This window comes from Pieris napi, chromosome Z (genome assembly GCF_905475465.1).
Source record: "Pieris napi chromosome Z, ilPieNapi1.2, whole genome shotgun sequence".
NCBI lineage: Eukaryota > Metazoa > Arthropoda > Insecta > Lepidoptera > Pieridae > Pieris > Pieris napi.
Genome location: NC_062259.1, coordinates 4,581,585 through 4,595,690, shown reverse-complemented (window position 1 = coordinate 4,595,690; position 14,106 = coordinate 4,581,585). Strand labels below are relative to the sequence as shown.

Genomic DNA, 14,106 nt, shown 5'->3' with positions numbered 1-14,106 from the left:
TCTTATCGGAAGGAACGGGATACGTGGGATATCTTTACTAAAAAGGACGCATGTGCCTACTGACTAGTGGTGAAGTTCACCTTTCGCTACAGCTGGGGAGGTAGATCGACTTTCTGTGATATCGGACATTTCTTGAAGGCTATCTTAGCTCCAGACTGACTGCTGAGAGAGTGTTGTACATAATACCTGTTTAACTCTCTTCAGGAGAACTTAGTACTGAAGTGACTCTCGGTATTGAGGTTAGAAAACATTAGGTATATGAATGTGACTCCTAAGAAATAGACTCACACTAGGAAATACCAGTATATATTGCTATTAGACAGTTAGTTCCATTGTTAACAATTTTAATTATTATTATTACATACCTCATGACGTTTGCAAGCAATCCATTACTTTTACGCTACGTCTAGAATTATATATAGTACTTTAACTGATTATGTAAGCGATAATAGTATAAAAAATACTAAATATTAATTTCGACTTATACTGAAGGAATAATTTTGGTTAGAACACGTTCCTATTTCTCAATAATAAACTCATAAACAGCGCACCTTATTAAACCGTAACAGTATTTAATATTTTAATAACTCTATATTTGTGATTTAAAATGTCATTATATTTAAATTGAATTTGTTTATCAAGAGATATTACTAGATTTGTGACACGTGGTTTGATTCATGAAATCTAAAAGTAATGAAAAGTTAATGACATTCCGAACATGGTAGTGAATTGGTCGCGTCACTTGCAATTCAATGAGCACCTTTTGTGGAAAATCCGGATTCACTGATTTCCGACAATTAACTCGAGGTTCCGTTTGTGATAACCCAGATTAGCAAATGTATTTGCTTTCGAAGACAATCTTTATATGAGGAACGAAACGCTCAAGGTATAAAGATATATTATAAAAATAAAATAAAACAATAACGTTTCATACTTCCATAAATGTTAATAAAATAATAAAATCTTATATATAAGGATTTGTTGGTTTAGCAACATTTCGTGGCTAGTCTTACTAATAATTAATGGGGAAAGTGGAAAAAGATTGACAAGGACGGTGATATCCGTGTATTGGACGCTCTTGAGTTATAAATATAATATATATTGCCAGTTCTTCTCTTCCGTTCTACGCCCTTGATTTGAGAACTGGCAGTAAATGTAAAATTAGAACTGTATGTATTTATTTTTTGATGTTCATAAGTGTACATTGTGTTACCTATATATGAATAAATGAATTTGAGTTTAATGTATTTTTTCATCAAATCTTTATAGTGCAAACAAGAGCTAATCACACACTAAGAAAAAAAATAAGTCACTCTACAGTAAAAATAGTTCTAAGAAAATAATAAATATAATAAGATTACTGATTAATACATATATATTATATAATGTAAACATTAAAATTTTCAATGCTTCGTAGAAAAAGTAGTAGTGATTGCGTCTCATAGGGCTGACCTTGGCTGGATATAAATTGTATTTATGGCTAGTAAATAAATATTTTATTTAATTTCTTGTATTCATAATATAATCTTCAATACAAGAAAATTCTGGTGCTCATTCCACGTGATAAATTTGAGTAAGCAACAGACATGCTGTTTACCAAAGTTAAGTTGATTTTGCAACTTTAATAATTGTCATGGTATAGTTTTTTTTTTCTAACATTTATAAATTTATTTCAATTCGGTTTAGCAGATATTCTTGACATTAGTGCGTTCAAGCGACAAAACAAATGGTTGCGTTTTTAAAATTTATATTTTCGTTATTGAGAGATTTGGTTATACGGAGGGACGAGCAAAAAAAACAAAACAAAATCAACCAATTACAAAAATTTCTAATTTTATTACCATCAATAGGTAAATTATTCTAAGCACATATTCTGTTAACTTTGTCTGACGTTATACACGATAGGCGACGATGGTGCGTTTAGTAACTGAGACCAAAATTTCCTACAGGCAATGTTATCTAAGACTAATGGTACACGTGTTATTGCAACAATGTGTCATACTCGTGAACGGGTGCTACTTGTGGTGACTGGTCGTACTTGAATTCGTCTATGCGGTGATGTTAATTATTTAGACTATGTGTTTGCGTGTTGTTCCCACGAGAATGTAAGTGCGTGCTCCTATTTCACCATGTCTCCTGCTGATAGAGGACAAGTCTTTGTTTTTTTTTTTAATTTATGTTATTATTATTAATTACTTAATATGTCATGTGGAACATGGTGTAATGGTTGCAGCTCCTTACAAAGGTTGTGTAAAAAAAATGGCGACTAAAAAGTGTGGCGGAGAGTTTATTGCCAGTTCTTCCCTTCCGTTCTACGCCCTTGATTTGAGAATAATTATGACCTCAGGTGTCTTACTTAGAAATTTTGACACCTCAATAGCTTAGTTTTGTAAGCTGATTATAAAAATAATTACACTTAAGTATGTTGTTGATATCTAAATATGAAAATATTTCTTCGTAATAGAGAAGTACTGTTGCATTATAAAGAGGTAAGTATGGGTTTCATGTTAAACCAAACAAATTTTACTAAATTTCTGATATAGAGAGTTTTGCGTCAAAACCAATGACGTTATAAAGATTTTACACTGTATTTCAATATTATATATGTGTTTTATTATTTATAGCTTAATAATTTTAGCTTTAATGTTTATAATTTTATTAATTAGTAATATGTTTTTGTACCATAGCCTGGTTGAGGGTACGGCCGATACAAGCGATAATTTAGATTAACCTCTTAAAAACCTGTCACTGTTTATTGTTTATTAACAAAATCGTATGCTATCGACCTTAAAATGCAATGTAAAAAACAGCGGTTAACTATAATTGCATGAGTCACATTCTTGTTTTTTTCCAAACGTGTTACTTCCAAATCACAAAGCGCTTTAAATACATAACTCAATTCTTACCCTAATTTAGCATCTTCCATTTTTACGTCGAATACTCAACGGTCGCGGTTATTTCAATATAATTGCTATATTGTTAGTTGCTTTGCTGTTTTATTTTGACACAGAACATATTGTAAATAGTTTTTATATTTATTAAATGTGAATTTTACGATCAAGTTCTTTCATAGAGTGGGGAGTGCGCTGTATTTACTGTTTATCTTGTTAATAACGAAACAAGTGACTGTTGCGTACGTCCGGATTCGAAGTCGGCGTCCTTCACAAGCCTCATACTCCTATCGTGTACAACTATGTTGTCTACATATGTCCGCTATAGCGAGGCGAATAGCGAGGGAAATGGGCACGGTATATCGTGAATTAAATTATGATAAACGTGTTGTTCTAAGTGACTTCATACCATGAGCCATCGCGAGAACGCAAGGACTAACTTTACATAATCACAGCGCTCAAAGAAAAATCTACTAACATTTCAATCAGAGAATTGTATACTCTTAATGATGCTTGACTTTTCTCCGAATGGTTAAGAAATCCATGCGGAAAGAGAGCTGGCGTGGTGGTCGTACGGACTGATATAACCCTATATTCATTTCTTACCAAACATTTAATACAATTTCTTTCATATTATCAAGATTACTGTCGAACTACGTAAAAGTAATAACAACAGAACAAAAAATAAATGATTTCCTTCGTGAAGTGTATAGTGTCTCTTTAAGATGTAGAGAATATTTTATTTTATTTTATACAAAACAAATAACATAATACATAAAAATTGTATGGGATGCAACGGGCGCTATCGCTAACAATCGATCTCTTCCAGGCAACCATAGTAAGGGAAAAGCTAAAAAAATAAATACGGTGGATAAAGTGCAAGACGTGCTTAACCAAATCTTATGAAAAAATATTATAGAACCTTTATCTAAAATACATAATAAAATATATTAATAAAACAAACTAAAAAGCTAATCTCACGGATTCATGCATTGCGATGCAACACAGAAGAATAAGAACACAAGAATTAGATACAACACTAGAATAGGATATGGTCAAGAAATGTTATTCTAAAATAAATACTAATTATAGAATCAACAGAAAGTAGTTCAACCGTTAAATCTCATAATCGATTGTTCCATTCGTTACACTAACATTTATTTTTATTAAACGGTCTAATATGTTTTTAAATTTGAATCTCGGGAGAATGACTTTGTAACTTCTAAAAACAATCGACGTTTTATTTTTCAATATCCGCAATATTGGAATGGCGCGGTATCACAACTAAATCTTCGGGATCCCTTCATATTCATCGAGTCAGTAAAGCTCGAGTTTCAAAACAAATTATTATTTCATTAAGTGTGTGTAGAGGATGCGTAAACTCAGGACCAAGACCTTTTAAAGGTTGTTTTATAGATAAATAGATAAGAAATGAAATGAAAATGTTTATTTGTATCTCAAATTTTACATACATGAGTTGAGACAGCCTCCGTAAGTAGTCAGAGACACTTGTGTTGGGGTTGGCTCGCTACTTCCCTTATTTATACAATATTGAGACAGTTGTTAGAAAAGAATACAAAACAAACCCAGCTAAGAAGCAAAGCCGGTAAAAAATTAAATAAAATGAAATGTAATTCTCATAGATAAGCCTTGTTGTCTTAATGCAAATCGATTGCTGTCTGAGATATTTGCCTGGGTTTTTCTTCCATCGCACGAGGAAGAACTCGCATATTCAGGGTCAATTATCGCTATTCACTAAGCTAACAATGTAATATATAGATAGTGATACATTTTTTATGAAATTATTACAGGCTAGGTCTGAATATATCGTAAACATATTTTTATAAACCTAACGGTGGCCAACCACTTTTTTTAAATTAATATGTATATAATATATATAATTTTTACACGTCTACCACCAACCACCATTTATTTATAGTGATATTACTACAGTGATAATCTGTGTACATAAAAAAGTCCTCAAGAACAAATTACGTGACATAGAAAACATTGCCTTGGACTGAATTGGACCTGTATTATTGTCATTACTTAACATTTAAAATTAGGTACATAATTAATCGATAGATTGTAGAAAATGCATGAAATTGTTAATTCTTTCGGAATTTTTGTAAAAAAAATGTTAATATACTAGACTTATTTATGATTTAATTTCATTTTGAGTTGGTACGATAAATCCAAATCGTTAGTGTAATCTTTATCTGCGTTTTTCTTGTGGAGTTTTATTACCCATACGCATTTTATTAAGCAAGTCGGTAATCTCTGTCTGACATCCATTTTGTATGTATTTTTGTGTTTTACATAAGGTAAGTCTCATTATACAATAAATAAACAAATAATCTTTCCCTAAATCTCGCCGGTTAACTCGCGATATTTTCCTGTAGCTAAATGTCAATTGCGCACATAGACAATATCCATGAATTTCAAACTTGAGATTTCAAGGTTAAAAAACCAGTAAGTTGCTGCTCTGTGCTTAGAGAAGTATAAAGGGATCCGTTGTTACGCTATTTGCACTTTATAAAACACTAAATACAATTATATATCGTATTAGGATATAAATCAATTTATTACTTATTTTAATTAAACCAATTTAAATTATAAGGTACATGGGTAAGTTGTATGCTACATACATTGTTCGGATTGCGTGTTAATGAATGAAGGTCGATCGCGTTCCTGAATGAACGACATTGCTTAAATCATTCTTCAATCAATCATTGAACAATGAGTGTTAGGAATTCTATTTTGGACTTTGTTTGTTGACAGTAGATCTTTAAGATACCTGTCTCTTAACACAGCCCAGTTCCTAGAGTGTCATATTATAATAATAATAACAGCCATATTTGTTTTGACGACTGGAAAATATTTCTCTTAAGATTTAACGACTTCAAAGAAAGAGGAGATTATGACCTCTACGGGTTTATGCTCTAATGAACGAGTCAGTTCAGCCATGACAAACCTCGTTGATTTTATGGAGAAGTATTTTTACTAGAATTCTTTGCTAGAAATGAATACACGCACGCAGCAAATATTTGCAGGTATTTCCCATATATTCTGTCTGAACCAGAAAACATCGCAATATCGTTTATAACTGGAAAAGATTTAAGAAACTTAGGATTTAGTTTTACGCTAATTTTCTAAGCTAAAACTGACTTCAACTTTAATAAATTCCTTTACAAAGTATCGACTCGTATTGCAAAGTATTAAAAACAATATTTACGAAGCCCTATGGGATCTATTTAGCACAAATCAGTTTTATTTGACACCTTGAGCCACGGATGGAGGAGCTAAGCTGAAAGAAAATTTCACCTTCAATTGACAACCTCTCCCTTCAATTTTTTTGAAGTCGGTTGATAATTTATATGCAAGATTCTATCAGGAAATTAAAATAAATATGCGACAGATAGAATTCAACGTCACAGCAGGAGACAATCAATTACACTAGCAAGGTCAAGTACAGAACTTATAGTTAATAGAACTGTTATTGAGCTTTGAACAATTGCGTAAGAATAAATTATTAAGTTTAATTATTATATAATATGTGTAGGAAGTACAAAGCTTTGAATCTGTTATTGTTGGATACGAAATTACAACCGTATCTCTTCGTACGTCCGTCGTTCCACAACTGAACGATTTGTAAGGCAGTTATTGCCGCGCACCACCACTGAAGAAGAGTGATGATTGATGATGAATTAGGGGCCTTCAATAAAATACCGGACCTATTATTAAGGCCAGCAACGCATCGCGAACCCACTGGCATTGAGACTGTCAGATTTCCCCCATTCTATAAAAAAATCATCCATGGTTTTCTAGTCCTTTATGTCATAATTAAACTGCCGTAACGCTTACCCTAGTGTGAATTAACATTGTGCACTTCAATAATTATATTTTTTTTGTCTAAAAGTTCCTTTTTAATAAGGATACGCAAAAGCCCATCACATTTGATTTTGATACAGATATGTATATTTTTGCGAAATAAGTCATAGCTCCAAATTACAATATGTGCACATTATGTACAGGCGAGCGAAGCCGGTACAGAATTGCGATTCTGTAACTCACTTTTCGAACTCTCACACACTGTGAGTTACAGAATCGCAAGGCAGACCGAAGAAACCTATGAAAACGTCGTTGCCTACAATTATATTTTCTACCAATGTTCATTTAAGATAGATAAAAGAGGTAATTAAAAATTACATATACCTAATAACAGTTGTGTGACAGTTCTAATTACATGAGTAAGGAAATAATTTCGATCAATCAATTTCATTTAATCATTCATTCCGTTGTTATTGTCAGATACATATTATATACTGTATAGTCTTACAACACATGTCATCTTTATATTAAGCTTTTCATATATTATATTAGAGAAATAGAAAATAATTTTAATTTTGTAATATGAACTATCGCCGTGCAAAAAATTCGCTACGCAAGTAAAATCAATTCAATATATAATAAGGTGTAATAAAAAACCTGTCGAATCGAAGTTATATATCACAAAACTAGCCCGCAACTTTGGTTGTTTACGATATCGGTTCAAATATGCTTCGAAATTAGGTATTTGTAGCTCAAATAACTTATAAAAGAATGTGAAATCAAGTATTAAAATCACTGCAGTAAGGCTTAATATATATTTTATCTTAAGATATGTCAAAGTACTAAGGTCTGTTACGTAGATAAGGGATGAAAGATTGCATGGAAATCAGTCATTTTGTAATGCCATGAAATGTTATACATCTGGTTATAAATTGACAAAATAAAGGTTTTTAATAATGTCGATGTAAAGAAGAAAACCAAGTTCCCTATATCATATGATAATTAGTTGAAAGTCTTTAATATTTTAACAATTGTATAAGAGAAATCGTAAACCTCCAAAGGGGCTGCCAAAAATGATGGCTTCAAGTTATGCCCAAAACCTCTTGACAAATTGACCACAGAAGCGATGTACCAACATTAATATACCATTAAAAATACAGGTTTTATACCACAGATAAATCGCAATGCATAATGGCGCAATAGTTTTGCAAAGGTACGTCAAACATATGTGTAGATCACCTAATTATGATGGTTATACGAATTTATGTATTTTACACGGAATCTGTTAATTAGTTACGAAGATCATAGGTTTTTATAACTTGTATAGAATTCAGGTATTTTCGAACTGTTAGCTACTTCCCAATTCTATAATTAGCATATAAACTAAATATGTAACTTAGAGCTGTTGTTTTTAGTCGAGAGAACTGTGACTCCGGTATGTCAAAAACGTAATGACATTCGGGAACCATCCTTAGCGCTAAGAACCGATACACCTGGATTAATTAAAATTATGTACCCTTATAAATTTGTTTTATTTAACAATTTTTAATTATCATTGCTATTTAGGTTAAGAATATTGTAAATACTATATATTTGTGTAAAAATGACTTGTTATTTAAAAAAAAATCTTCAATGGATTAGTCAATTTTTTTACCCGTCAGACGTATACTTATCAGACGGTAAGATAAATAAGTGGAATTCAGAAATATGTCTGTCCAATTCACCTGGTAAGGTTAGGTTAGGTTAGCTACTTTAATATTGAGTCAGACAAGAATTGTACATAGGTAGCCTTGGAGCACCGTGGAGGCTTGGATTATTACCAAGGATAAACACTTAACAGCATGGGATGGGTGCCAAACATATTAGAAGACCATGAAATGCTATAGTTTTCGATAACGTGAAAGGCAATTTTTGGATTTATCTCATTGAATGGTGGTAGATACTGTGTAATTTAAGAATATATAAATTATATAAAATTTATATAACTCATGATTTGACAAAACTACTTTCTAAATTTAAATTTAAACAGTACAGCCCTGCGATTCTGTAACTCACTTTTTGAACTCACACAGTGGTTTTCGCATCGGCGGTCGCTCTGAAATCAGTCGTGAAGCAGTCATTTTATGATTTGTTATTCTAATAAACAATAAACTACAAGCTCCCACCTTTTCAGCCAAATCATAAAATGACTGCTTCACGACTGATTTGACAGCGACCGCCGATCCGAAAACCGCTGTGTGAGTTCGAAAAGTGAGTTACAGAATCGCAGGGCTCTTCAAGTAAGAACCCTTCTATTACATCTATGACAGTTTATCTATTATTTTATAAAGTCAGAAAATTTATATTGACACTAAAATAATGCACATTAATTAATGGTTAATTAATAACCTAATTAGTCTAACGCCAAGAAATCTAGTCGGCCGTGACATGGTCATTATGCGTTCTACCATTTTCATAATTTAATGTCAAATTAAATAATAAACTTGTTTCTATTTATGTGCTTTGTGTTATGAAAATAGGATTTTATAAGGTATTCATAGTTGTTAATATTTAAATATGTACCGTGTAGAAATTGTGAAACTATATCCTATATTGTATGAGAATTCACCGAATATTAAGAATAAAAACATCCTTAGCTTAGATTTAAAAACACAATTAATACTTATTTAGAGAGCATTGTTGGCCCAGTGGCTTCAGCGTGCGACTCTCATCATTGTGGTCGTGGGTTCCATCCCCGGCTGTGCGCCAATGGGCTTTCTTTCTATGTGCGCATTTAACATTCGATCGAACGGTGAAGGAAAGCATCGTGAGGAAACCGGCTTGCCTTTGACTAAAAAAAGTCGTAGGCGTGTGTCAGGCACAGGAGGCTGATCACTTGCCTGAGGCCCTGACCTAAAAAGGTTGTAGCGCGACTGATTTATTGTTTTACTTATTTAGAAGTTTGTGTCCCGTATGCCGTAATCAGTAGACTCTTGGGGAATGGGGCAGACATATTTCTACGCCTATTACATTAAGTGTTTTAAAGGCGAAACCACTAATTTAATTGCGGCCCCTACTCCTGAGCTTGCGAGACAGATTAGACATTATCGGATATATAGATATCCAAATAACCAAGTTAGTGGTAGATTTATTTAGGCTATCGTTTCTATATAAATAACGAGTCGTAGGAAATAACGATTGGTATTGTGTATACGACTGGACATTTCTTATCTATCATATAGCAGATATACGTAAAAAGGTCTACAAACATTGAAATACACTTATAGGTCATTTAAACCTACTCATAAATTTAACTAATATTTCCTGTTAGAACGGAAAATTACTTCAATATTGGAATTCCATCATAAACAGCGCATCATTTATTACTATATTGTATTACATTATTTATGCTTAAACCAGCAAATTGCATTTACATTTTATATATTTATATTTTATATCAAAATTGTTCTGCGGATAAATAAATGTTTGTGAAACATCGTATTTGTTTTATTTTTACAGAGTGAATAATTTAATTGAAAGTAATTTTATATTTTTCCTTATAACGAAGTGTTTATAGCGTACTCTGGTAAACGTGTCTTGGATCGCAGATCGGAGATATTTCCTTCCTTTCCTTCACCATACGAGTAAGTGTACACATACAGAGAAAATTCTCTCTAACCCTTAACACACGCACGTTCTTAGACTTGAAAATCGCGTTCTATATAAAATTCTTTAAATAAATTTTTGGTTTTTATAAAAAAAAACTTAAATACTACGAATACTTTCTTTACTTAATACACAATTACATCGTCAATTAACTTTCGCATATTATTTATTTTTATAATATTTAGAAAACAGTAATATAAAACTAAAGAACCTTCAATAAAAATATTTTAAAAATTCTTGTCACATACAATCGAATCAGGTTCCTCTGACTTAAACAGGGATGCAGTCAAATATCCGCAGTACGTCCCTATATTAGTCTGGCATTAACCGGGAATCCAAACTGAGTATTGACATCGTATTTCGGTGTAGTTTATTTATGTCCGACCATGAAACCGTCTCTGCCGGATTGCGCTCGAAATACCTTTGCGTCAATTAAAAAAAAAGTAGAATTATTCCTACCTGTTTATTTTGTCTGGAGGGCGTCAGCCCCACTTGGGAGCCCATTTCGGCGAAAATATTCTTCGGCATGGTGCACAAAAACACACGCGATTTTCAAACACTAAACGCGGTGCGCGGGCAACGCGCAGATCGGCAAATGATGCCGCGCGGGAGATTGCGCAGTTTTAATAAAGCTGTTTGTGACGTCACGCCAGCGCCTTCGGACCATTCAGGTATCTGTTTACTAACACTTAATCTCCTGAACCTTCGGAAGCCCTGGTGACGACCACTGAAGGGAAGTTTTGCGTAACCGAGTCTTACATGTTCAAGAAGACGAAAAAAATATTCAAAAATGAACACCAAAAAGGTCGCAAATGTTGACAGCCTCATAAAATCTTGAATACTCCTACGTCATAATAATTCAGGAATGCCAATCCAATCGGGGGTGTTTAAACACTGGCCTGGTCTCGCAATCGTGTCCAATATCTGCACCATCTAGGTTTACGAAGTTGTATTTTCTACAACGAGGTTAATTATCCAATTATTAATGACTGTACTGTAACTGAATGTATGTACCTAAAATAAGTAATATTATTAAACTTGTATAGTACTACCGCCGAAGATGGGAAAGTACTTCAAAATATCAAAAAAAATTAGTAAAAATATTTAAATAAATATTTATATATTTAAATAGATAACATAAGCACTTATGAAAATCAGTAGAAAAAAATTCTATTGCTAATTCTCAAATCAAGGGAACGGACAACAAGTACTGGCAGTATTTGGCGTATGGAAGCGCACTTATCGATGTGTGTAAGAGACAGTGGGATGCTTTGCTAACATACTGTACAAAGATTAAGAGATTAGAGATTACTTAGTATTTTAGGCTGTGTGAATTAATCCTTCGAGCAGTCTCTGCAGCACTGGTGCCGTGGTGGAAATTTCCGTGGTGCCGTGGTGGAAACGCTATATTTCCATTTTATAAACAGATGAGATGAATCATGGTTTTCGAAAAAAAATGCACGAGTAAATAGCTGTAAACAATTGAATTAGGAATACCTAACCAAAGAGGAGATATTTGAGGTCAAAGTGGCCAGTACGACCAAACGTCAATTTCATATGTAAGGACCTAATATGTTATAGCGAACCTGCATCTTACAATTTATTATAGGTATGTTTAGTGTCTAGTCCGTTTTTGGCTTTTGTGAATAATATTGTTTAGATATTGTATAATAAATCGCTGAAGGATTACTGATAAACAAATAAATAAATGAGCAAATAAACCTCAATTGAAATCATAAAATGTCACAGGGAATTACGTTCTAAATGAAATACTTGTTAAATAATATTGATCATGTAAATTAAAAACAGCTACGCAAATCATAAATAACTTTTGGACGTTCAGCTTTTTTTTCTATATTTCTCTGTGTAATATGATACGTGGCCCCATAATCGTTAAGTTCATGAATTCGCCATTTCACATATAATATAAAGAGTCTTAGGGTCTGTTTCGCAATGTATGGATAAAGTACCAAATAGCTATGCAACACATAAATTATTTGGAAGATAAATAATGCTATTTGACATTCATCGGACTCATAACTTATGATGGACTTTATGTGACGAATAGCGCTATCTGACAGTCGTGAAACGCAACAATAGTGTTTTTCGTACCAATAAGTAATAAATAGCTAATTTGGAACTTATGTAGAACTTTTCCGTACATTGTGAAACAGACCCTTAGAATTACATAACTAATCGTAAGTTGTACAGAATTTATTTATTTAGCTTAGAAACAGAGAACCCCTTTCGTACCGACCAAGGTTCTACTATTCCTAGGATGTGTTAGCCAATAAAATTTTCCCCTGTAATTAAATCGTTACACCTCTCTTACCCAGTTTCGCAGAGCCGTCTTTTAATTTTGCAATAAGCGTTATTATTTATATTTCGCTCACTGTTATAATTAGATATTTGTCGTTTTTAAGTATTATATTTTAGTAATCGTTATTACGTTATTTATTCATGCTGTGTTTCCCTCTTAATATTTATTTATTTATTTTATTCCATATCATTATTCTATCTTTACAGTTATTACTGATTCGATAGAACGACACAATATTACCCACACCAATTAACCTAGATAAAAAACATTAAAAAAATATATTTATAAACCTAAATCTTATAACTAATAATATAGGAAGCAACTCTTGTGAACTCAGCCAGTGTACAAACAAATAGGTCTACCTTAACAAAAATTATATGTAATATAATTATATATTCTTTGTTGTATTCTATTTCTAATATGTGCAATTAGTTTTTTATTTTTGTTTGTGTCTAGATAGATCTGGCTAATCATGGCCAGCAGATCAAGCGACGCAAGTGGAAATGGATAGACCATACACTCCAAATAGATTCTAATTATATCTCCTAGCAGGTGCTTGATTGGAACCGGTAAGGAAAGCGGAAACATGGCCGTCCCAAGCAAACATGGCGGCGTACAGCTTCAGATGCGACAAAGAGAGCCGGAAACACATAGAGCGATGTGAAATAGGCTCAAGACCGAACGTGATGGAGAGTCACTGTGGATGCCCTCTGTCCCAAGTCCAGATCGAATATTTTACCGCAATGACCATAGGTAAACCTATTTTCAAATAAATAACTAGCTGACCCGGCAAATTTTGTTTTTTTTTATTATTTTTTTATTAGTGAAACTTTTTTCGAGGATATGTCCAATATGTCTATTTATTTTATGTTTACATTTATTTTTATTTTTTCTATATAGTGATGTATCTGTTTAGTTTCCAATAAATAAATAAATAAAAATAAATAAATAAATATTATTTCTAGGAAACATTTTTTTAGTTCAATAAAAAGGGATAGAGGGGTGAAAATTAAGAGTTACGTATGTATTTTCGTACGCTGTATCATGAAAAATTAAAAACAAAATTTTTTATCGAAAAAACAAAAATAAAAATTTAGGGGTTTAAAAGATACATAGTATCCGATTTTCAGACTTACAGAATATGCTTAAAACATTTCATAAGAGTCAGGCGAGCCGTTTCGGAGGAGTTTGGGAACGAACATTGTGACACGTGAATTTTATATATTAGATTAAACATAAATGCAAAAACGATTATACAAATACCAAACTAAGTGACAACTAACATAAATCTCCATCCGATCTACTGAGAACAAAAGCATTTAGTATTTTAGATTGGAGAAAATGAATTATGCAAAAACAGTATGTCCAAATTTGTTACTTGATATCTTTATTGACTCTTAACAATAATAAGCATAACAA

The 14,106-nt window shown here is 32.4% G+C and overlaps 1 protein-coding gene across 1 annotated transcript in view; it reads right to left on the bottom strand.

The window, feature by feature from the left end:
- LOC125062400 (proton-coupled amino acid transporter-like protein CG1139) overlaps positions 1–10,978 on the bottom strand; it is a 46,406-nt gene extending 35,428 nt beyond the window's left edge. Inside the window, exon 1 of the mRNA XM_047668301.1 lies at positions 10,827–10,978. Coding sequence (XP_047524257.1) covers positions 10,827–10,895 — 69 coding nt within the window. The 5' untranslated portion in view covers positions 10,896–10,978. The remainder of the gene's footprint in view (positions 1–10,826) is intronic.
- Positions 10,979–14,106: the final 3,128 nt, after the last annotated feature.